At 34.3% G+C, this 24,457-nt stretch overlaps 2 protein-coding genes and 1 long non-coding RNA gene across 3 annotated transcripts; 1 reads left to right on the top strand and 2 right to left on the bottom strand.

Annotated features, from left to right (window-relative positions):
• Window positions 1–8,350: 8,350 nt before the first annotated feature.
• On the bottom strand, window positions 8,351–10,128 carry LOC140863781 (uncharacterized). Its single transcript, XR_012144031.1, has 4 exons — window positions 10,068–10,128; window positions 9,927–9,982; window positions 9,718–9,833; window positions 8,351–8,813 (listed from the first exon to the last, which is right to left on the bottom strand). It is a non-coding gene; the product is annotated as an uncharacterized lncRNA (long non-coding RNA).
• A 4,012-nt stretch (window positions 10,129–14,140) lies between these two features.
• On the bottom strand, window positions 14,141–19,783 carry LOC140862012 (uncharacterized). The gene is made up of 5 exons (XM_073265017.1): window positions 19,730–19,783; window positions 17,278–17,573; window positions 17,165–17,188; window positions 16,197–16,263; window positions 14,141–14,388 (listed from the first exon to the last, which is right to left on the bottom strand). Exons 1-5 carry the CDS (start codon window positions 19,781–19,783, stop codon window positions 14,377–14,379), a joined length of 453 nt encoding a protein of 150 aa, XP_073121118.1. The 3' UTR covers window positions 14,141–14,376.
• A 1,911-nt stretch (window positions 19,784–21,694) lies between these two features.
• Window positions 21,695–23,392, top strand: LOC140862011 (uncharacterized). The gene is made up of 2 exons (XM_073265016.1): window positions 21,695–22,500; window positions 22,618–23,392. Exons 1-2 carry the CDS (start codon window positions 21,695–21,697, stop codon window positions 23,390–23,392), a joined length of 1,581 nt encoding a protein of 526 aa, XP_073121117.1.
• The last annotated feature ends 1,065 nt before the right edge of the window (window positions 23,393–24,457 follow it).

Below are 24,457 nucleotides of genomic sequence, written 5' to 3'. Positions count from 1 at the left end.
CTTTTCTTCAACACGATTTACAATGTAGTATTCTGGTTAACTGCTTTTTTATGTCAGATTGTGTTTAGGAATTTTGATCGACTTAACCTGAATTTTCTTCCTGCTCATCTTCAAACCCAGATGGACGTCGCATACACAAACACGCTCCTGATTTACTTTGAGCAAATTGTACGACATATGCCACACATATGTCCGACAAAGATGGATCTAGTAGTTGAAGATATTATTGAATTTCCTACTCCTCTCGCGTTTCGGAGTGTGAGGCGCACTTATCCGGGTAAGCAGGATTGAGCTGCTAAATTCGCTCAAAAAGTCGCAAGTTGGAATAATAGGATGCTACATTATATATTTCATCCTCAAAGATTGACTGGTACGTTGTTTAATTTGAATTAATTTTTCACTTCGTTGAAAATTATATAGACATTATTATGTGTAATGCAACATTATTATGTTGATTTTCTTTTTATTTTTTTTATTTTGCAGATCTAGGAGTCATTGTACCACATCCTCATCATCATGAGGATGAGTAGTAGTTGACTGTGTGGTTTTTGTGTGCTTGTGGGCTGAGACCTATGCACAAGATAATCCAAAATTTTGAAGATACGTGATTCATGCTATATTAAAGATTATCGTGCACAAATGATTGCAACCATTTTGGCCTATGAATATGGGATGCTTCACCTTTTAGCTAGAAATTTTATATTTGAACGATGTTGTTGGTTGCTTAGTTTGCATGTTTTGAAATCTGATTTACGGTGCAACAAATGTTACCATTACATTTGATTTTGGCACTAACTTTACATTAATGTGGGTACAATATAACCTAAATTGTGGCATATAATAAACTTATTTTATCTGATAGAAATCTGGTGTTATATGAACTATGTTGGCGTACAATATTCTACGTGAAGTTGTGGTACGCTTTGACATAAATTATGGTACAATATAACGTAAGTTGTGGTGCAATAAACGCGCACATGTGGTACAGGGTATGCCGAAGATTTGAGGCTTTATTTGGACTCGAGGGTTAGTTGGGATTTTGAAAAGTAAGTTATTGAATGCGTGAATCTCAAATATTTAGGTTTAACGAGTGAATTTGGTTATCAGTTCAGAGATGACCAAAATCGGAAGATCATTCGGAGCAGAGATGTCCTTTTCAATGATCAAGTATTGTACAAGGACAAGTCAGACATTGGAGCTCAATGTCCTGAAGTCAATAACACAAATGAAGTGTCATTGATAGATATTCCCATGAATGAGTCGGAGGATAGTAACCAAAAAAAAAAAAAAAAAACTGCACAAGAATAGACCCACAAACTCCGGTGATTGAACTCGGAGATCTTCGAGAACAATAAGACCACCAGAGAGATACTCCCCTGCACTTCATTATATTTTGCAGACAAATAAAGGTGAACCACAGACCTTTGAAGAAGCAATGCAAAATGATGATTCAACCAAGTTGGAGTTAGCCATGAAAGATGAGATGGATTCACTGTCATCCAATCAGACGTGGGAGTTGACGGAACTTCCGAAAGACATTACACAACAAGTTAGTGTACCGACTGAAAGAATATGATGGTAACAAGCGGTACAAGGCAAGACTTGTTGTAAAAGGTTTTCAACAACGGAAAGACGTTGATTACACCGAGATTTTCTATCCATTGTTGAAGTTAACCACTATCAGAATTGTACTTGGACTAGTGGCAAAAGAAAACTTACATCTGGAGCAGTTATGTAAAGACGTTGTTTCTTCATGGTGACCTACATGAAGAAATTGATACGAAACAGCCACAGAGATTTGAAGTACGAGGGAAAGAGAAATTGGTATGCAAACTTCAGAAGAGCTTGTACGGTCTCAAACAAGCTCGAAGACAGTGGTACAAGAAGTTTGATGGATTCATGAGCAACAATGGTTTTTGAGGTGCCAAGATGATCACTGCTGTTATGTGAAAAAATTTGGTGGTTCTTATATCATACTAATGTTATATGTAGATGATATGTTGATAGCAGGATCTTGTATGAAGGAGATCGATAATCTCAAAAAAAAGTTATCAAAAAAATTTGTTATGAAGGATTTGGATGCAGCAAAGCAAATCGTTGGAATGAGAATCTTAAGAGATCGGGTGAATGGAATCTTGAAGTCATCTCAAGAAGAGTGCGTGAAAAATGTGGTTAGCAGATTTAATATGGATGAAGTAAAAGCTTTGAGTACTCCTTTGGCTAATCATTTCAAAATAACAAAAGCACAATCACCATCAACAGAGCAGGAGCAGACTTATATGAACAAGGTTAATTATGCTTCTGCTGTCGGAAGCAGCTCATATATGCAATGGTGTGCGCAAGACCATATATAGCACATGCAGTTGGAGTTGTGAGTAGGTTTATGAGCAATCCGGGAAAACAACACCGAAAAGCAGTGAAATGGATTCTTAGGTACTGCTAGTTTATCTCTATGCTTAATGACGACTAATCAAAACTTACAAGGATATGTCGATATGGGTGGTGACCTAGATGGCAGAAAAAGTACTATCGGGTATGTGTTCACATTAAGTGGTACGACAGTAAGCTGAGTGTCTAACAATTCAAAAAAATTCTATAAATTGTTGCACCTTAAAAAATTCTAATAAATCCACCAACAATGCTAGGATCTCTGTTCTAGATATGTTCCTAATATTTTTATTTTTATTTTCAATTTTGACTCAAAAATGAATGATCTGTGCATTTCCCGTGCAATCTCTATGATAGGATTCATGCCTAAAATTTTTATTTTGGTAAATTTTTTACTTATAAAAAGCGTCACTACGTCAGCATTTTGGCAAATAAAAAAACAGGTTAAAAGTCAAAAAAACGGAACATACAAAATAAAAACTCATATTTGAATATTTATAGATCTAAAATTTAAAATAGGTATACGTATAAATCATTACTATTATCCCTTAAATTGAAGAAAATGTTAACAAATCAAAAGTATAATTTTAATAATAAATTGTTTACTAAATATTATGTTATATAACATTTATAATATAATAATTCGAACATATCTGTCTTTATTTTTTTTATCAATAAAAAATTATTATTCATGATCATGTACTAATTATATTTCATTTATATTTTTTTTACTTGTCCCAAATATATAAGTATTTTCCTATTTACCAACATTTATTCTATCATTTTCCTAAATACCCCAATTTGATTTTGAGTTTTGTAATGAGCTAACTATTATAAAAATAATAAATCATTTATAAACATTTAATAAATAAGTTTAAAATTAGAAATTGTTTATTACTTGATATTTTCGATAAATTTTTAACGTGTGAAAAACACACACATTTATAATATATTTGGGACGAAAATAGTATAACTCAATTAAAAAAGATTCATTATTCAAAATAACTGAAATAAAATTATTTCATTGTTCTCGAGGTATTTCAAATAATAACTTGTCCCAACAAATACAATATGTAAGCTTTATATAAGGCTGCAAGTGTAACTCACTGCATTCGATCGGTTGGGTTATTTTCAAATTCTTTCTTCAATGCAGATAAGTCAATCCCAAACGATTTTTTTTTCTTCTTAAGATTGAGCAGTTCTTTAGCCTTTGACTCGCTTACCTTTAATTAACTTTGGACATCCTGAATATGATATATATATACTTTCAAATCCTGTAACTTGTAAACCATGAAATTGGAAATCCAGTAATATATAAAACATCCTCTAAACCAAAATCCACGTAAAAAAAATTTTCTCCCTTATTATTAGCCTTTTGAAATGAAAAACAATGATCATTTGGCTCGTAAAAATAAATCAAGAAAGTTATTAAATTCAAATTTTGCTTGAGCAATCCATCATCTTGATTTTCATATCCAAAAATCAGCGAAAACATGTGGCTTTCACTGCATCGGCTCCACTTGAATCAACTTTTCATGATGCAAAATTATTCAAATGCATTGTGCACACCACTGTTCTTTTCAAATCCATTGAGAAATCTGTTAACACGCACACATGTATTATACATACAATGTTATTTAGTGGTCCCAAAAAACAACCCCACTAAATACACTACAATATAAGTTATAACGATAGCTCACGAAAATCCTGTAAATATACACTACTGTGTTTTGATCACACTATTAGGTAATCAAAATTATGTATATACATATACACCGTATATTAAGTACACACAAATAGAACAACAACACAAGAAAAAATATCATAAAATTTAACTAAAATTTGTAAATAAAATGTTTTCAACACCTGCACAAAATTAGAAGCTCCTTCCCACACTACAAGAAAATGAGAGATTAGCGGTCGACAACGTCCATGCTCAAAATCTTTGACGCTAAATTTTAGAGACCGAAATAACTTGTCTGGATAGTAAACTTTCATCATACCAATCTCTAATAGTTCCAAACGCTGCTACTGATGTTGCAAATCACAATCCGAGAATTTTTCAACATTTTTTTTTGGAAACTTCGATACTTTCTAGAAAATTCATTTTAATGTTTTGGCAAAAAATGCAACATCAGTAGCTGCGTTTGGAACTATTAGAGATTGGTATCATGGATAAAATTTAGCAAAAGAGATTTTGGGCATGGACGTTTTCGATCGCTAATCTCTCTTTTTCTTGTAGTGTGGGAAGGAGCTTTTAATTCTATGCAGGTGTTGAAAATATTTTATTTACAAATTTTAGTTAAATTTTATAATTTTTTCTTGTGTTGTTCCATTTGTGTACTTAATATACTGTGTAAATGTATATACATAGTTTTCATTACCTGGTAGTGTGATCAAAACACAGCGATGTATATTTACAAGATTTTCGTGAGCTATCGCTATAACATATATGGTAGTGTATTTAGTCGGGTTGTTTTTTGGGACCACTAAATAACACTCTATATATAATACGTGTGTGCGTGTTAACAGATTTTTCAATGGATTTGGAAATAACAGTGGTGTGCACAATGCATTTGAATAATTTTGCATCATGGAAAGTTGATTCAAGAGTAGCTGATGCAGTGAAAGCCACATGTTTCCGCTGGTTTCTGGATATGAAAATCAAGCTGATGGATTGCTCAAGCAAAACTTGAATTTATAACTTCCTTGATTTATTTTTACGAGCCAAATGATCATTGTTTTTCATTTCAAGAAGCTAATAATAAGTGAGAAAAAAAAATTTACGTGGATTTTGGTTTGGAGGATGTTTTATACATTATCGGACTTCCAATTGATGGTTTACAAGTTACAGGATTTGAAAGTGCATATATATCCTATTAAGGCTGTCCAAAGTTATTTAAAGGTAAGCGAGTCAAAGGCTAAAGAACTGCTCAATATCAAGAAGAAAAATAAATCGTTTGGGATTAACTTATCTGCATTGAAGAAAGAATTTGAAAAGGACCCCAACCGAACAAATGTAGTGAGTTACACTTGCAGCCTTAAGTAAAAGCTTGCATATTGTATTTGTTGGGACAAGTTATTATTTGAAATGCCTCGAGAACAATGAAATAATTTTATTTCAGTTATTTTGAATAATGAATTTTTTTTAATTGAATTATATTATCTTCGTCCCAAATATATTATATATGTGTGTTTTTTCACACATTAAAAAATTCATCGAAAATATCAAATAACAAAAAATTTCTAATTTTAAACATATTTATTAAATATTTATAAATTATTTATTATTTTTATAATAGTTAACTCATTACAAAAATCCAAATCAAATTGGGATATTTAAAAAATGATAGAATAAATATTGGTAATAGAAAAATACTTATATATTTGGGACAAGTAAAAAAATATAAATGCAATATAATTGACACATGATCATGAATAATAATTTTTTATTGATAGAAAAAATAAAGACAGATATGTTCGAATTATTATATTATAAATGATATATAACATAATATTTAGTAAACAATCTATTCTTAAAATTATACTTTTGATCTTATCATTTTCTTTAATTTAAGGGATAATAGTAATGATTTATATGTATATCTATTTTAAGTTTTAGATTTATAAATATTCAAATATGGGTTTTTATTTTGTATGTTACGTTGTTTTTTTGGCTTTTAGCCTGTTTTTTCATTTGCCAAAGTGCTGACGTAGCGACGCTTTTTATGAGTAAAAAATTTACCAAAATAAAAACTTTAGGCATGGATCCAGTACATGAATCCTACCACAGAGATTGCACGGGAAATGCATAGATCATTTATTTTTGAGTCAAAATTGAAAAAAATGAAAATATTAAGAACATATCTAGAACAGAGATCTTAGCCCAGAGATTGGTGGATTTATTAGAATTTTTTAAGGTGCAACAATTTATAAAATTTTTATGAATGGTTAGACACTCGCCTTACTGTCGTACCACCTAAGGTAAACACATACCCGATAGTACTTTTTCTGTCATCTAGGTCACCACTCATATCGGTATCGACGTATTCTTGTAAGTCCTGATTAGTCCTCATGAAACATAGAGATAAACTAATAGTACCTTTCAAGTAACTGAGAATCCATTTCACTGCTTCCCGTCCGGTGTTGTTTTCTAGGATTGCTCATAAACCTGCTCATAACTCCCACTGCATGTGCTATATATGATCTTGTGCACATCATTGCATACATGAGCTGCTTCCGACAGCAGAAGCATAATGAACCTTGTTCATATAAGCATGCTCCTGCTCTGTTGATGGTGATTGGGCTTTGGTTATTTTGCAATGACTAGCCAAATGACTCAAAGCTTTAACTTCATTCATATTAAATCTGCTAACCACCTTTTTCACGTAGTCTTCTTGAGATGACTTCAAGATACCATTCACCCGATCTCTTAATTTCTCATTCCAACGATTTGATTTGCAGCATCCAAATCCTTCATAGCAAAATCTTTTGATAACTCTTTCTTGAGTTTATCGATCTCCTCCATACAAGATTTTGCTATCAACATATCATCTACATATAACAGTAGTATGATATAATAACCGCCAAATTTTTTCACATAACAGCAGTGATCAGCTTGGTACCTAAAAAACCATTGTTGCTCATGAATCCATCAAACTTCTTGTACCACGTCTTGAAGCTTGTTTGAGACCGTACAAGCTCTTCTGATGTTTGCATACCAATTTCTCTTTCCCTCGTACTTCAAATCTCTGTGGCTGTTTCATATAAATTAATTCATCTAGGTCACCATGAAGAAACAACGTCTTTACATAACTGCTCCATATGCAAGTCTTCTTTTGCCACTAGTCCAAATACAATTCTGATAGTGGTTAACTTCACCAATGGATAGAAAATCTCGGTGTAATCAACATCTTCCCGTTGTTGAAAACCTTTTACAACAAGTCTTGTCTTGTACCGCTTGCTACCATCTTATTCTTTCAGTCGGTACACTAACTTGTTGTGTAATGTCTTTTTGCCTTTCGGAAGTTCCGTCAACTCCCACGTCTGATTGGATGACAGTGAATCCATCTCATCTTCCATGGTTAACTCCAACTTGATTGAATCATCATTTTGCATTGCTTCTTCAAAGGTATGTGGTTCACCTTTATTTGTTAGCAAAATATAATGAAATACAGGGGAGTATCTCTATTATGGTCTTATGGTTCTCGAAGATCTCCTGAGTTCAATCACCGGAGTTTGTGGGTCAACTTCTTGTGTGGTTTCTTCTTCTTTGGTTACTATCCTCCGACTCATTCATTGAAATAATATCTATCAATGGCACTTCATTTGTGTTCTTGACTTCAGGACATTGAGCTCCAATGTCCAACTTGTCCTTGTACAATACTTGATCATTGAAAATGACATATCTGCTCCGAATGATCTTCCGATTTTGGTTATCTCAGAACTGATAACCAAGTTCACTCGTTGAACATAAATATTTGAGATTCACGCATTCAATAACTAATTTTCAAAATCTCAACAAATCCTGTTGTCCAAATAAAGACCCAAATCTTTGGCACACCCTGTACCACATGTGCGCGTTTATTGCACCACAACTTACGTTATATTATACCATAATTTATGTCAAAGTGTACCACATCTTCACGTAGAATATTGTAGGCCAACATAGTTCATATAACACCAGATTTCTATAAGATAAAATAAGTTTATTATATGTCACAACTTAGGTTATATTGTACCCACATTAATCTAAAGTTAATGTCAAAATCAAAGGTAATGGTAACATTTGTTGCACCGTAAACCAGATTTCAAAACATGCAAAACTAAACAACCAACATCATCGTTCAAATATAGAATTTCTAGCCAAAGGGTTAAGCATCTCATATTCATAGGCCAAAATGGTTGCAGTCATTTGTGCACGATAATCTTTAATATAGCATGAATCACGTATCTTCAAAATTCTGGATTATCTTGTGCATAGGTCTCAGTCCACAAGCACACAAAAACCCCACAGTCAACAACTACTCATCCTCATGATGATGAGGAGGTGGTACATTGACTCCTAGATCTTCAAATAAAAAACAACATAATAATGTTGCATTACACATAATAATGTGTATATAATTTTCAACAAAGTGAAAAATTAATTCAAATTAAACAAAGTATCAGTCAATCTTTGAGGATGACATATATATAATGTAGTCTCCTATTATTCCAACTCGCGACTTGTTGAGCGAATTTAGCAGCTCAATCCTGCTTAACCGGATAGGTGCACCTCACACTCCGAAACTCGAGAAGAGTGAAAAGTTCAACAATATCTTCAACTACTAGGTCCATCTTCATCGGACATATGTGTGACATATGTCGTACAATTTGCTCAAAGCAAATCAGAAGCTTGTTTGTGTATGCAACGTCCATCTAGGCTTGAAGATGGGCAAGAAAAAATTCAGGTTAAGTCGATCAAAAAGCCTAAACATAATCTGACATAAAAAAAAAAAGCAGTCAACCAAAATACTACATTGTAAATCGTGTTGAAAAAAAATATGATTTTTCTACATTATTTTGAAGCAGTTGGCCATATCGGATTTGGTCCAATTTGTTATAATTATCTCGAGTGAACTTGCTCGAAAGGATGGACCACGATACGATCAGAGGAAATTCACTCGGTAGATTTAGTTCTCCTTGTATACGCAAACTTGCTATAGCAAGACCCTCCACGTATTCATATAAAAAAAATCAGCAAAAAGAAGTGAGATAAATTTATTTATGTAAACTAAAATGTCAATAGAAAAAGCAATGTACCATAAATAAAGGAACACGGGCCGCTATCACGGTTTTACCGTTCACATTCTTGAACTGTGTTAATTGGTTTAATGAATGAGCAAATAAGGCTTCCCCCAAGCATAATTTTTTATCGCATCTACGTTCTTAACTATATTAAGAAACATAGAAGGAATTGTAGATGCATGCACCGATGGGCATACCAAACATCCTATCATATAATGGATATATGCTCTCACATATCTACCTAAGTTCTCAACACTCAAGTCATTGGGAACATTACTCAAACTATGCAATGACTTTAAATATATCTGGGATTTCGCCTTCTCACTAACAAATTCATCAGATTCTAGGAGTTCTAAACATAACATCTTGCATTCAGTATTTTTATAATCTTTCCAGGTCACAAGCTCGTCATCAATTGCTAACCCCAATATTCTTACAACGTCATCTAGAGTGGGGACTATCATCTGATTACCCAAAATAAAACAACTATATTCTAAAGAATAACAATTGACAAAAGACATGAATAAATTCATGTCTGACCTCATATTTGAACTCATCTTGTAGACTACGTCAAAACCGGAACCAACAACTCTTTCCAGAAATCGATTGTCTAGAATCCAGTTGGCCAACATATTTTGATGGGTCATGTTGGTTGCCTAAAAGGTAAACAATAAAAAGCATGTCAAAATAAATCTTTTCAAATATAATTCGTCGTCACATTAATTTACGCAATTACATAAAAAAGTTACTTTAATTTTAGAAGGAAAGATGATCCCGATTCTGTAGACGTCAAGACTGGTTTGACCTAAAAATTACCACACAAAAAAGATTAAGTTATACTCTTGTTATTCAAAGTCGAAATCTTTCTTTTTAAAAAAAAACTGAAATACCTCCTTTTATTTTGAACAAAATGAAATATCAGCTCGGCTATTTCATTTTCCAAGGTCATCCCTCACAATGGTATTCCTAACTATTTGATCAGACAAGCAAGAACATTTATGTTCATTGAATAGTAACTGTTTAATACAGTACATTATTTCTAACTGCACACAATTCCTACAACACAGAAAAATTATTATTATTGATATAAAGACACGATTCACGAAGGATCCTTAAATTCGCGTAGTATCATGAAAATTTTCCAATTTGAGAACCCTAAGTTTTGAATGTGAATGGATGACGCAACAATTTGATAGTAAAAATTTACTGCAATGTGAAAGGGACCAAGTTAAAAAAAAAAAAAAAACAAAGATCAGGAAAAAGATAAATAAACTCACTCAGACGATTGAATGAGATAAAGAAGTCAAAATACTTGTAGGGTTCAGGGTTTAGGATTTTTCATTAATTATATACTCCGCCATAGAAGTATTATATTCATTAATTATAAATTTTTCAGTCGGACCAATTATGACATATTTAATTAAATGCAAATTGATGGAATTGATCATTAAAAAATTTGTGGGGAAAAAAATGGAAAAATGTTTTTTTGGTCCAATAACTTAAATATTTTTTGTTTTGGTCCATTAACTTTTCAAAATTTGGTTTTGGTACACTAATTTTTAATTTTTAATGATTTAGGTCCAATTGTTGACGTGACATCTAGACATGTCAGCATTTTTCGGTGTCACGTCAGCATTTTCTAGTGCCACATCAGCATTTGAACCAAAATACCCGAAAACTAAAAGTTAGTATACTAAAACTAAACTTTGAAAAATTAATGAATCAAAACCAAAAAATGAACAAGTTATTGGACCAAAAAGACATTTTCTCGATTTTTCACCTACAAGTTTTTTAATTATCAATTCCATCCATTTGCATTTAATTAAATATATCATAATTAATTTTTTTCAAATTAATGATTTTTTTCATATTTTTTATTGGAAGTAGTAAACTATCTAAAAATTTTAAAATATAGTTAAACATATAATTGAATTTTAAAATATGGATAAATTTAAGATTAAAGTTTTAAAAATAAATATTATTTTATGATAATAAGAGCGAAATTATTATACACATCATTTTTGTTTCGTAAAAAGAAAATCATTTTTTTTAACTTGGTCCTTTTAACATAGCAGCAAATTTATGCTATCAAATTATTGTGTCATCCATTCACGTTCAAAACCTAAGGTTCTCAAATTGTGATTTTTTTAATTATTTTACTCAAATTTAAGGATCCTTCGTGAATCGTGTCTTAATATCAATAATTTTCTGTATGTTAGGAATTGTGTGCAATTAGAAATAATGTACTGTATTAAACAGTTACTATTCAATTAACATAAATGTCCTTGCTTGTCTGATCAAATAATTAATAATACCATTGTGAGGGATGACTTTCGAAAGTTGAAATAACCGAACTGATTTTTCATATTGTTCAAAATAAAAGGAGGGATTTCAGTTTTTGTTTTTTTTTTTAATGAAAGATTTCGGCTTTGGATAACAAAAGTATAACTTAATTTATTCTATGGGGTAATTTTTAGGGCAAACCAGCCTTAACGTCTACAGAATCGAGATCATCTTTCCTGATAAAATGAAGGTAACTTTTTTATGTGATTGCGTAAATTCATGTGACAACGAATACAATTTAGAAAGCTTTATCTTGACATGTTTTTTATTGTTTACGTTTCAGGCCACCAACATGACTCATCAAAATATGTTGGCCAACCGGATTCCAGACAACCGAGTTCTACAAATAGATATTGGTTCCGGTTTCGACGTAGTCTACAAGATGAGTTCAAATATGATGTCAGACATGAATTAATTCATGTCTTTTATCAATTGTTATTCCTTAGAATATAGTTGTTTTTTTATTTTGGGTAATCAGATGATAGTCTTCACTCTAGATGACGTTGTAAGAATATTGGGGTTACCAATTGATGGCGCCTGTGACTGGGAAAGATTATAAAAATACTGAATGCAAGATGTTATGTTTAGAACTCCTAGGATCTGATGAATTTGTTAGTGAGAAGACGAAATCCCAGATATCTTTAAAATCATTGTATAGTTTGAGTAATGTTCCCAATGACGTGAGTGATGAGAACTTAGATAGGTATTTGAGAGCATATATCCTTTCTATGATAGGATGTTTGGTACGCCCGTCGGTGGATGCATCTACAGTTCCTTTTATGTTTCTGAATGTAGATGAGATAAAAAAATGTTTGGGGGCAGCCTTATTGGCCCATTCATTGAACCAAATAACACAGTTCAAGAATGTGAACGATAAAATCGTGATAGCGACCTGTGTTCTTTTAGTTATGGTACATTGTTTTTTCTATTGACACTTTAGTTTACATAAATAAATTTATCTCACTTCTTATTACTGTTTGTGCAGATTTTTTTTATATGAATACGTGGATGGTCTTGCTATAGCTAGTTTGCGTATACGAGAAGAACTAAATCTTCGAGTGAATTTCCTCTGATCATATCGTGGTCTATCTTTGCGAGCAAATTCACTCGAGATAATTATTAAAAATTAGACCAAGCCTGATATGCCCAACTGCTTCAAAAAAATGTAAAAAAATCATATTTTTTCTTCAACACGATTTACAATGTAGTATTTTGGTTAACTGTTTTTTTAATTTTTTATGTCGAATTATATTTGGGCATTTTGATCGACTTAACCTGGATTTTCCTCCTGCCCATCTTCAATCCCAGATGGACGTCGCATATACACACACGCTCCTGATTTGCCTTGAGCAAATTGTACGACATATGCCACATATATGTGCGACGAAGATGGGCCTAGTAGTTCAAGATATTATTGAGCTTTGTGCTCTTCTCGCGTTTCGGAGTGTGAGGCGCACCTGTCCGGGTAAGCATGATTGGGCTGCTCAATTCGCTCAACAAGTCGCGAGTTGAAATAATAGGAAGCTACATTACATATGTCATCCTCAAAGATTGAATGATACGTTGTTTACTTTAAATTAATTTTTCACTTTGTTGAAAATTATATACACTATTATGTGAAATACAACATTATTATGTGTTTTTTTTTTTTTTTTGGATCTGGGTTTTAGTGTACCACCTCCTCATCATGAGGATGAGGAGTAGTTGACTCTGGAGTTTTTGTATGCCTGTGGACTGAGGCTTATGCACAAAATAATCCAAAATTTTGGAGATACTTTATTCATGTTATATTAAAAATTATCGTGCACACATGACTGCAATCATTTTGGCCTATGAACATAGGATGCTTCACTCTTTAGCTAGAAATTATATATTTGAACGATGTTGATTGTTTAGTTTGTATGTTTTCAAACCTGGTTTACGGTGCAACAAATGTTACCATTACCTTTGATTTTGACATTAACTTTAAATTAATGTGGATACAATATAACTTAAATTGTGGCACATGATAAACTTATTATTATCTGATAGAAATCTGATGTTATATGAGTTATATTGGCATACAATATTCTATGTGAAGATATGGTACACTTTGACATAAATTATGGTACAATGTAACGTAAGTTGTGGTGCACACGCACAGGTGGTACAGGGTGTGCCGAAGATTTGGAGCTTTATTTGGACTCGAAGATTGGTTGAGATTTTGAAAAGTAAGTTATTGAATCACTACAAGAATTTTTCAGTTTTAGCCACGGCCACAGTTTTGGCCACGATTTTTAAAACCGTGAAAAAATAGCCACGGTTTATGTTAGCCATGGTTTAACTTAAACCGTGGCAAAAATAGCCACGGTCTATTTTAACCAAGATTTTTGAAAAAATCGTGGATAAATGAAAAACCGTGGATAAATTAGCTACGTGCTTTTGCAACAGATACAACCATCTATTTCAACTTGTTCAAAGAGAATGAAGCAAAAACAGTCATCATACATTTTCTCACCAGCCAGAGATAAAAATGGAGAGAGGGAAAATATTCTTTTCACTGCTTCTCGTCTCATTTTGTAAATGTAAACATTCAGTCAAGTAAAGTAAATGAAACAGAACAAAAACTGGAAGGCTAACGAAAAGCACAAACTCACCGATATATTTTCCATGCATATCAAACAATTAGTAGGGCAGAATAACACGAATATTCAAACTAGTGAGAAAAAACCGAAAATAAAATACATATATGGCTTCCCAAAGAAGTAAAATCGCATAATAACAATATTTAGCACTTACGGATCATTGTGAAAGTTGGCTAGTACACCATGAGAGGGAATAGTCCCACCAAAAAGTTTGTCTCCACTAAGAGAATTGTTAGAAAGATCCCTGTAAAAACAGAGAAAATATGTAATAACCTAATAGTGAATTTCTTCAGATGTGATAAAAAAAAAAAAACTTCATTCAAGTAAAATGAACATATGGTGAAATTTATAAGGAAATGACAAACTTTCTCAAATCACAACATAAGCAAACACCATGATCATAAGATAATTAACCTACACAGTCTTGTCATGGAGGATAAAAGTGATTTCTAAGATATATGGCTCATTCAACCACTAATTATGATATTATCACGAGACCACTTATAAGTAATTTACCTTTGGAGCACCAATGCTATCCACCCTTGTTTCTATGATATTACCATGAGCATCGATCCTCCTTTTAGTTATATCATGTCTTTGGGGGTGTGCAATCGGTCGGTTCGATTACCGACCAAACCGAATAGCATTTAACCGAATTAACCCAATTTATTTTTGGAAAACCGAACCAACCGAATTTATTTGAATAACCGATAAAACCGAACCAATTTAAAAATCGGTTAATTCGACCGAATTAACCGAAATATAAATGAAAAGTTAATCCTAGATCTTGTCATCTTAACAAAAAATTGGAGCTGGAAATTGAAGGTCTAGGCCGATCAAAAGAAGGTTCTTTTCAAGATTCAACATGCTCATCCATTTCAGTAGTTAGGTAATTCAATTTCTCAAGTATGCCGGTCAGCACCTTTGCAAGAAACATAGACATGAACAATTACGAAAAAATTAGAAACAAGCGTAATTATTGCAAGAAATCTCGAACTCTATAATTAGAAACATAGAAATGAACAATTTTTCATAAGCAAGAAGTTTAAACCTTCGGTTGTTAGAAAAACTTTACACATTACTATGATTCCACAAATAAACTACCGAACACCGACTAAGGAAATGAATTATATACCTGATTGCGTGCTTGCACGGAAAGGCTTTTCAAAGATTGGATTTTTGGTTGATGGTTATTCGAACATCTGAAGTTCTCTCTTCGAAGTTCGAATGACGGCGGTAAATTAGGGCAGAACTCGAGAGATTGAATATGAATTTGGCCCATCTGGTTGATATTTTGGGTAAAAAATGACAGCTCATATATGATATGTTGGGCCAAGAATTGGTACCTAAAATATATAATTCAGCCCATATATAACTTAATTAAATATGTTATAATATTTTGGTTATTTCGGTTAAACCGAATTGTGCAAAATAAAAACCGCAACCGAACCGATATAACTGATTTAATCGATTTTTTAGATTTTCAAAACCGAACTACCGAACCGACCGAACCGAATTTCTGAATACTATCGGTTCGGTCGGTTTTTTCGGTTTAACCGAATAGTTGCACACCCCTACATGTCTCTAAAAGAGTAAATAAAACTGTCAATAGTCCTAGTCCTAGGAGAAATATAGGAGTGTGCACCTTATTATCTTTAATAAATCTATGAAATAAATATACTTTGCAGGGTCACATTTCTTTATGGTTCTTATTCATAAGCAATATCTAAATAGCCGCTGGGGAAAAATATCTTTCGCTGAGAGTTCATGTTCTAAGGCAACATGCTTTATAATCTTATTCCAATAACACCCATCCGTTTGAACCTCATTTTGTGGCAGACCCATGTATCATTGCATACTAAGGATAATTGAATAAACGAGTTTATTAGTACTGACAATTTAAAATCATTACAACAATACACTTCCCCACGTAAATCCGAAAAATATTGATTCTGCACAAGTAAATGACATTTTTAAATGAAACCCTTTCTTTTAGATGGAAATAGAACTCTGAGAAGGCATTAAAAGATATAATCTTTCTAACGAACTTACCACATCCAGATGTTGTTCCCCACTTATATCCATAGCATCAAGACTAAGTATAGAGAGCATGGAAGGGCTGGAAAAGTCACATCAAACTGCAATTTAGATGTGATGTAGAAAATCACAATTAATTTTCTAGTCAAATTTTTATTTCAAAGTCATATCAAGTGCATAAAATACAAAGATTCACGAAAAATATGAGTACAGATATTACAATCATGTTTCTCCCGCCACTACCCAATACATTCAAATCATTATGAACATGGCCAAGTGTTCCATTGGGGTGGTCCATATCAGGAGCAACCAAACCTCTTGCCATATCTGAAATTGTATGAATTAAGATTCGAAAACCGAATGCATCTCTTCTATGGAGATAGACCGAGAGATTGATTGATTCAAGTGGATAACTAATGTAAATTAAAAAAATTGACACACCAAACGTACCAAATAAGTTTCTATAGAATGCTCATCTTTTATTAAATAGTAAAAGATGACCTTATTATTAGATAAAAATATAATAACCAGTTCTAAATTCAACTAAATGTCTAACGTCAACTATTTAGGCACTTAAAATTCCTAAAATCTCAATTCTCAAACACGATACCTAAAATCAATCCTATCTAGATTAAATAGTCGCAAAATAGTATTTTTAGCTTTAACATCGCTAAATTGCTAATCGAGCAGCCAATCTTACTAAAATTTCCCAACTTTGCATTTTTATGTCACACATTGAGACCATAAATCCTAATCATTTTAGGCTTCTAAAACATTAACTTATCCAATCTTCTGAATTTTAGAAACTGTCCGAACACAATTTTGAATTTTCCGAAATTTGCCAATAAATTCTAAAATCAATATATGACAATTTAATAACATCCAAATATCCTACTATTAAACACTAAAATTCGAAAATCCTAATTTAATAAATCTGAACTTTCGAATTTAATTCCAAATAAATTCAGAAAAATTAACAATACCTCCAATTGGTTCCAATATGGCACCTACAATCAATAATATATCAAATATCAATAGTTGGAGTTCAAATGGATCGAAAACCCCAAAATTCGAAACCCTATAACTCGAAATATACCTCAAGGAATCGAATCGAATTAAAGCTCCAAAGAATCTCAACCGAAAGCTGGACAGTAGTCGGCGACAGCAAAGGCGACGATGGACGACCGCTGCCAGAATTGGGTTTCGACGGAAGAAGCTCAAAAACAAGGGAAATAGATAGGTACTGGAATAAAGCCCCCAACGAGAGGATTCCAGAACTACTCTCGGATCTAAATTTCGATCACCGACGGTGAGGTGGCGAACTGTTGAAGAAAGGAAAGGGAAGAAAAGTATGGGGAAGATGAGGGGATTGGAGCAGAGGGATATATAGAGCTAGCTGTCAAACGGGTCCCATGGTCGGGTCGGCCCTGAACCCAATACAACTGTTGTGAGTTAGGCAGGTCGGCCCGTAAGTTAGCTTACGACAATAAAAATAAATTAATAAAATTATAATTAATTATAAATATCATTTCATAAGGTCATTTTCAAGCTGAAGAAGCTTTTTTAATTATCAGACAAATAGCGCCCTTTGTCTTTTTTTTATTATTTTTTTTTGTTTTGTTTTTTTATTTATAACGTTTTTTTTTTGTTTTTTGTGTTTTTTTTTAAATTGTATTTATAGTGGTTGTAATTTTATCCTATAAATACACATTAAATTTTTTTAAATATATATATAAATTTCAACTAATAAAAATAATAGTTATTTTTTATTAAATATAATTAATGAATATTAAAAATATATTCATGATAAATTACGTATACAGGAATATATTAAATTTATATATTGATAGTGTAAATTAATAGTGTGTTTTATTAAATAATAGTTGAGATATTTGAAATGAGTGTGGGGTCCATAAAAGAGTTGTTTGAGGTTTTTATTATAGTGGAGAGTTGAATGAGATTTTTTGTTTTTGATGTGGCGTTGATGTGGCGGAGTGGGGACCACAAAAGAGTGGTGGGGAGAGGTTTACCATTGTGGATGCCCTAAATAAATATTAATAAAAATATATTAATAAAAATTTAAATTATTGATTTCATGTGTGTAAATTTTATATAAAGTAATTAATACAAAAAAAATTCATAACTTTTATTAAAAAATACATATATCATAATAAAAATAAAAATAAATTATTAATCCTCCAGGCCCGCGGGCCAACCCGCGCGGGTTGCGGGCCTAGATGGGCCACCTTTTGTTGGCTTAAAAAAATGTCAACCCAACCCACTTAAATTGTGTGGCAGGCCGAGCCGATCCGATGGGCCTAACCCAAATTAACGGTATATATATATATATATATATATATATATATATACTAGCATATTTGCACGCACGATGTGTGTGACGAAAGTTTTTTTATATTTAATTTCAATAAAAAAATTTAATAAATTTATAGCAATAAAAATAATTTTTTTGTTAAGAATGGTCACCCTAAGTAGTTAAAATTTTATTTTTGTATACGATAATAATGTATTTTTAAAAAAAAAATCAATTAATTAACTAATAATTATGATAAAAATAAAATAAAAAATTTCAATTAGTTGATAAAAAAATTTGAATCAAGTTCTCATATTGAAATATTTCGTGATTGAAAATTTACGTGGGAAAATAATTAGATTATAATTTGCTAACTTAACCACGGTTTTGTCACTAGCCACGGTTTTGAAAACCGTCACTAAGTAGCCACGGTTTAGTAAAAACCGTGGCTCACTGCCCCGGTTTTGGAAAGCTTGTGGGTTTTAACCACGGTTTCCAAAAACCTAAAACCGTTGCTAAATTTAGCCACGGTTTTTTTAAAAACATTGAGTACGTGACTATTCAAATGATTTTTTTGCAGTGAATGTGTGAATATCAAATATTTAGGTCAGTGTCCTTCAAATTTTCTATGGTGTTTTGAGGTATTAAGTCGTATTTAAGATTTAAATTATGATGATGAAATTAAAATACGAGCCTTAAGATTTGGTTTAAAATTGAACCGATCGAAAAAATAAACTTTAATTAGATGAAATTATATAATTCATAAGATACAAGTATACAGTAAATAAAATAATCTATGCGGTGGACTAAAGTTTTGGGTCGAGGAACGTTTATGTTAAGGGTCGTGTATCAACACTTGGGTCGAGATAACTAAATTTGGGTTATGTTTCATCTGTACGTAGGTTATGCCGACATTTATTTTATTTGAGTACGACGGTGAATGGGAAAGTAGTGAGGATCATATTCTTATATTTAAATGGCCTTCATTGTCGAATGGTATATGGGCAGCGATTCATCTCGATGACGATATTTGTTCCATTGAATAATTATGAAAAAATCTCGGTTCAGTCCTAAATGTTTGGACACATTTTCGGTTCAGTCCTAAATGTTTGGACGTTCCCGGTTTGGTCCTAAATATTTCTCAAAAGTTTTCGATTCAGTCCTAAATGTTTATACGTTTCCGGTTTGATCCTAAATGTTTTCCAAAAGTTTCCGGTTCAGTCCTAAATATTTTTACATTGCCGATTTCGTGCCAAATATTTCTCAAAAGTTCCCGATTTGATCCTTCCATCTACTCGTGTGTTAAAACTAACACCGCATAGTGTTATATCATTTATGATTGAGTTTTATATTATTTATTATATATTTAACATTAAACAAGTTGTAAATAAAACACAAATTTATTAGAGCTTTTATCCAAATTTAAATCAATTTTACACAATGTTCAAAATGAAAATATTAAATTCATGATGCTACAAAATAAAAACTTAAATAAAATAAACGAAACTTGAGGAATTAAAATTTAATGATGTTATTTCACATTTCTATTAATTTTGTTATATTCTCATTCACGATGCTTGCACATTTAAGAAAAAATCTGGAGGTTGGAAAAAGATATATATCTTTTTAAAACTTTTTTTATAATTTAAAAAATTAGTATTTAAGAAAAATTTACTATTAAATAAAACTTAATTTCATATCACTACTTCAACAGTGGTCAAATAATTCATTATATTTTCTCAATTGTTAACCATAAGTATTCTTCTCTTGAAAAATTTGTTGAAAATTTCAAATATTTTGTGAAATAAGTAATACTAGTTATTTGATAAAACATTTGTTTATTTGTTTGTGATTGATAATTTTTTTAACTATAAGATTGCACGGTTCAATTATTTTTTTATTCTATAATTTTATTTTGCATAATTTATATTATATTCATTTGAAAGAAATTCTTGTTCATTTATTATTATTATTATTATTATTATTATTATTATTATTATTATTATTATTATTATTATTATTATTATTAGCTTCTATTTTATTTAACTTTGTCTTTTGTTTGTAAGTTTTTTTTTATCACACTTTGTTTGTAGATGGAAGGACCAAATCGATAACTTTTGGAAAATATTTAGGACGAAATCTGGAACCTAAAATATTTAGGGCTGAACTAGAAATTTTTTAAAACATTTGGGACCAAACCGGGAACATAAAAACATTTAGGACTGAATCGAGAATTTTTGAAAAACATTTGGAACCAAACCGGGAACGTTCAAACATTTAGGATTGAACCAGGAATGTGTCCATATATTTAAGACTGAACCGAGATTTTCCCCGAATAATTACGAAGTGAGATATATAGAATTCCGACTTCTTGTCCCATATACAAGAAGTCAAATATATTCCTCAATCTCAATGTTGTCCCATATACAAGAAGTGAGATTTATAGAATGGTATATGGGCTGCGATTCCTCTTGATGACGATATTTGTTCAATTTACAAAAAGAAATACAAATATTTATGTGATATCCTAGTAGGATACTCCGGGTGGCCAAAACCCCGGGTGGTACCCTGCAAGCCGGGTGGTCGGGATAGCGGAGCAGGTCCTAGCCCGACTATCTTTAGGGAGTGTGATGATATCCTAGTAGGATACCCCGGGTGACCAAAACCCGGGGTGGTACCCTGCAAGCCGGGTGGTCGGAACAGCGGAGCAGGTCCTAGCCCGACTATCTTTAGGGTTTGGTGATATAACCCGGGGAGTATAAGCACTCGGGAGACCCCGGGAGGTCCGGGTGGCTAGAAACAGCCACGTCTGCTTAGAGTGTGCCAGGAGCAAATCCCCGACCAAATCATTATGGACAATGCTCTAACGGAGTGGGCTTTTTTCTGGAACTACGGATGTCTAAATCACACGTGATGGCCGTCCCATCACCCTAAAAGCCGTCATTCAGCCCATACCCAGTAATCATTGAAAGCCCAAGGGGGCCATTATAAAAGCAAGAGAGGACTCACTCTCAAAAAACAACGAGAATTCACCCATCTTTTCCGCCCTGGAGTTTCCTCACCTCCGGGTAGTCATTTTGTGATAATCGCATCATTGGCGCCGTCTGTGGGAAAGTGAGTCTAAGGCGTAGATATGACCATCTTCGATGATCCTGAAAGCTCTCTTCGAGCAGTGGCCGCAATCTAGGAGCAAATGAACGCTATGGTGGACGCGGCTGTACAAAGAATCATGGCGATACAACAAGGAGAAAAGGAGGGTCAAAGGAAGGATAATGAAAAAGAAGTAGAAGGGGAAGAAGAGCCAGGACCGAGGCCCGAGAAAGAGAAGAGTAAAGGCATATACGTGGAGGATGAGGGAAATTCACATGCAGGATCGGCAAATGTCACCATAACAGGGGAGCTGGAAATGTTGAAACAAAAAATACAAAAACTGAAGAATACTGACCCGCGGGAATCTTCGCGGGTCAAAAGTTTGGGCTGTCCCTTCTCTCCGAAAATCATTGGGGAGCCATTGCCAATCTATTTCAAGTCTGCCAAAATCAAAGAATACGATGACAACGCTGATCCCGAGGAGCATGTAACCCGGTTTGAGAACGTGGCAATGTTGCATTGTTATGGTGATCAAATCAAGTGCAAGGTATTTCTAACTACCTTGGTGGACTCCGCCCAGAGATGGTTCGAAAATCTGGAAGAAAGAAGCATTAAGACTTTCAAAGAATTCCGGGAGGTCTTTTTGCAACACTTCAGCAGCAGCAAGCGATACAAGAAAACTACTCTCAGCCTCGTCGAGATAAAGAAGCTAAACGAGGAGTCTCTAAGAGCTTATATTAAAAAGTTCAATAGAGTGGCCCTGGAAGTGCCTGCATGTGCACCAGAAACCAAAATCACTGCTTTCACGCAAGGGCTTAGAGAAGGAGAATTTTTCCGGTCTTTGGTCAAGAGGGCCCCCCGGTGCTTCGAGGACCTCTTGGCTCGAGCCGAGAAATATATCAATATGGAGGAGGCCCAGTGACAAAAGAGGGAGAAGGATAGGAGGGAAGAGCAGAAGGAGAAAGGAAACCAGGGTAGTCAAGGAAGAAGAAGGCAGGATCAACCGGGGAGGCTTGCTGCTTTTGCTCCTCACAGGGTAGCCCGGGATGGGGAAATCCACTTGTGTGAGGAGAATGTCCAGCCGTTGCCTCCAAAAAGGCCGGGAAAATACTGTTCGATACACCGGGTTAACACACACGACACTAGCGAGTGTCGGAGGCTCATCGTGGAGCCAAGACAGCCTGTGCTCGAGGAAACAAAGCATGTGGAGAAAAAGCAGAGGGGACGCCCTTGGGTACCCCGGTTTGACATCTCGCGAGACAATAGGCCTGACCCCTCAAAAGCCCAGGAGGTAACGCCACGGGGGCCTGACAAAGGACCCCGAGAGGGATCTTCCAAAGGGGTGATCAACATGATTTCGGGAGAATCCACTGATGGGGACTCTAATAGGGCGCGAAAATCTTGGAGCAAAAGAGAAGTCCTGGGAATCGAGGCCCGAAGACCAGACCCCTACCCGGTCATTACATTTGGGATTGAGGATCTGGAAGGAGTATGTCTACCCCACAACGATGCTTTACTCATCCGAGCGCAGGTGGCTAATTATGACATAAGAAGGGTGTTCGTGGATTCGGGAAGTTCTGTGAATGTCATTTTCCAGGATGCATTCGAACAAATTGACTTGCGGGGATGTGAGGTTAACCCCGTAAAAACATCCCTGCATGGATTTGCAGGACATACCATTCGGCCCAAAGGAGAAGTGCGGTTGCCTATTACGTTAGGATCGGGCGATACAAAGAAGACTGTCATGGCCCTCTTCACCATGGTGGAGGCCCCCTCTTCCTACAATATCATCCTAGGAAGGCGGCCTTAAATGCCTTTAGGGTTGTGGCTTCCGCTTACCACCAAAAGATCAAATTCCCGGTGGGAGATCGGGTGGGCGAAGTAAAGGGAGATAGCACTCCTCTCGAAGGTGTTATGCGGACACCATCCGAGTGGATAACAAGAGGGCACGAAGGACGGAATGGAGGGATGGTTCCAGACAGGAAGAGGTGTGCGCGGTAGGAGAAGTAAAAGAAGAGTATGAGGAGGTGGAGGTAGTGCCTGGACAGCCGGGGAGGATCGCCCGGGTGGCTCGCGATATGGAGCCTGCTTTGGCTGAGCAATTAAAGACCTGCCTGACCCAGAACGCGGATGTGTTTGCCTGGTCTCCTAAGGAGCTAACTGGAGTCCCGGCACATTTGGCAGAGCATAGGCTAAATATGCTCCCAGGATCCCGGCCTATCAGACAAAAGAAGAGACACTTTGGGGCAGAAAAAGACAAGGTCATTGCTGAGCAATTCCGGGAACTGCTGGAAGCAGAGCACATCAAGGAGGTACAGTTTCCTACTTGGTTATCTAACGTAGTGCTGGTGCCCAAGAGTACAGGGAAGTGGAGAATGTTTATGGATTTCCGAGACTTAAACAAAGCTTGCCCCAAGGACTGCTATCCCCTGCCCCGGATTGATCAGTTAGTAGATTCTACCTCTGGTTATGAGCTGCTCTGCTTTATGGATGCGTACCAGGGATACCATCAAATTCCCCTGGCTAGGGAGGATCAGGATAAGGTCAGTTTTGTTACATCAGGGGGAACGTTTTGTTATGTGGTTATGCCTTTTGGGTTAAAAAATGCAGGAGCCACCTATCAAAGGATGATGGATAGAGTTTTTCAAAATCAATTGGGCCGGAATGTGGAGGTGTATGTGGATGATATTCTGGTGAAATCCAGGACTCAGGACCACTTTATTCCTGACTTGGAGGAAATCTTTGGTACCTTGCGAAGGTACGGGGTGAAGCTTAACCCGGCTAAGTGCGTGTTCGGAGTGAAAAGCGGGAAGTTCTTGGGATTTGTAGTGACCGAGAGAGGAATAGAGGTAAACCCGGAGAAAGTAAAAATCCT

This window comes from Henckelia pumila, chromosome 4, assembly GCF_033568475.1.
Source record: "Henckelia pumila isolate YLH828 chromosome 4, ASM3356847v2, whole genome shotgun sequence".
Lineage (NCBI taxonomy): Eukaryota > Viridiplantae > Streptophyta > Magnoliopsida > Lamiales > Gesneriaceae > Henckelia > Henckelia pumila.
Note: the sequence above shows the minus strand (reverse complement) of the source record. Positions and strands in the feature narration are given on the sequence as shown.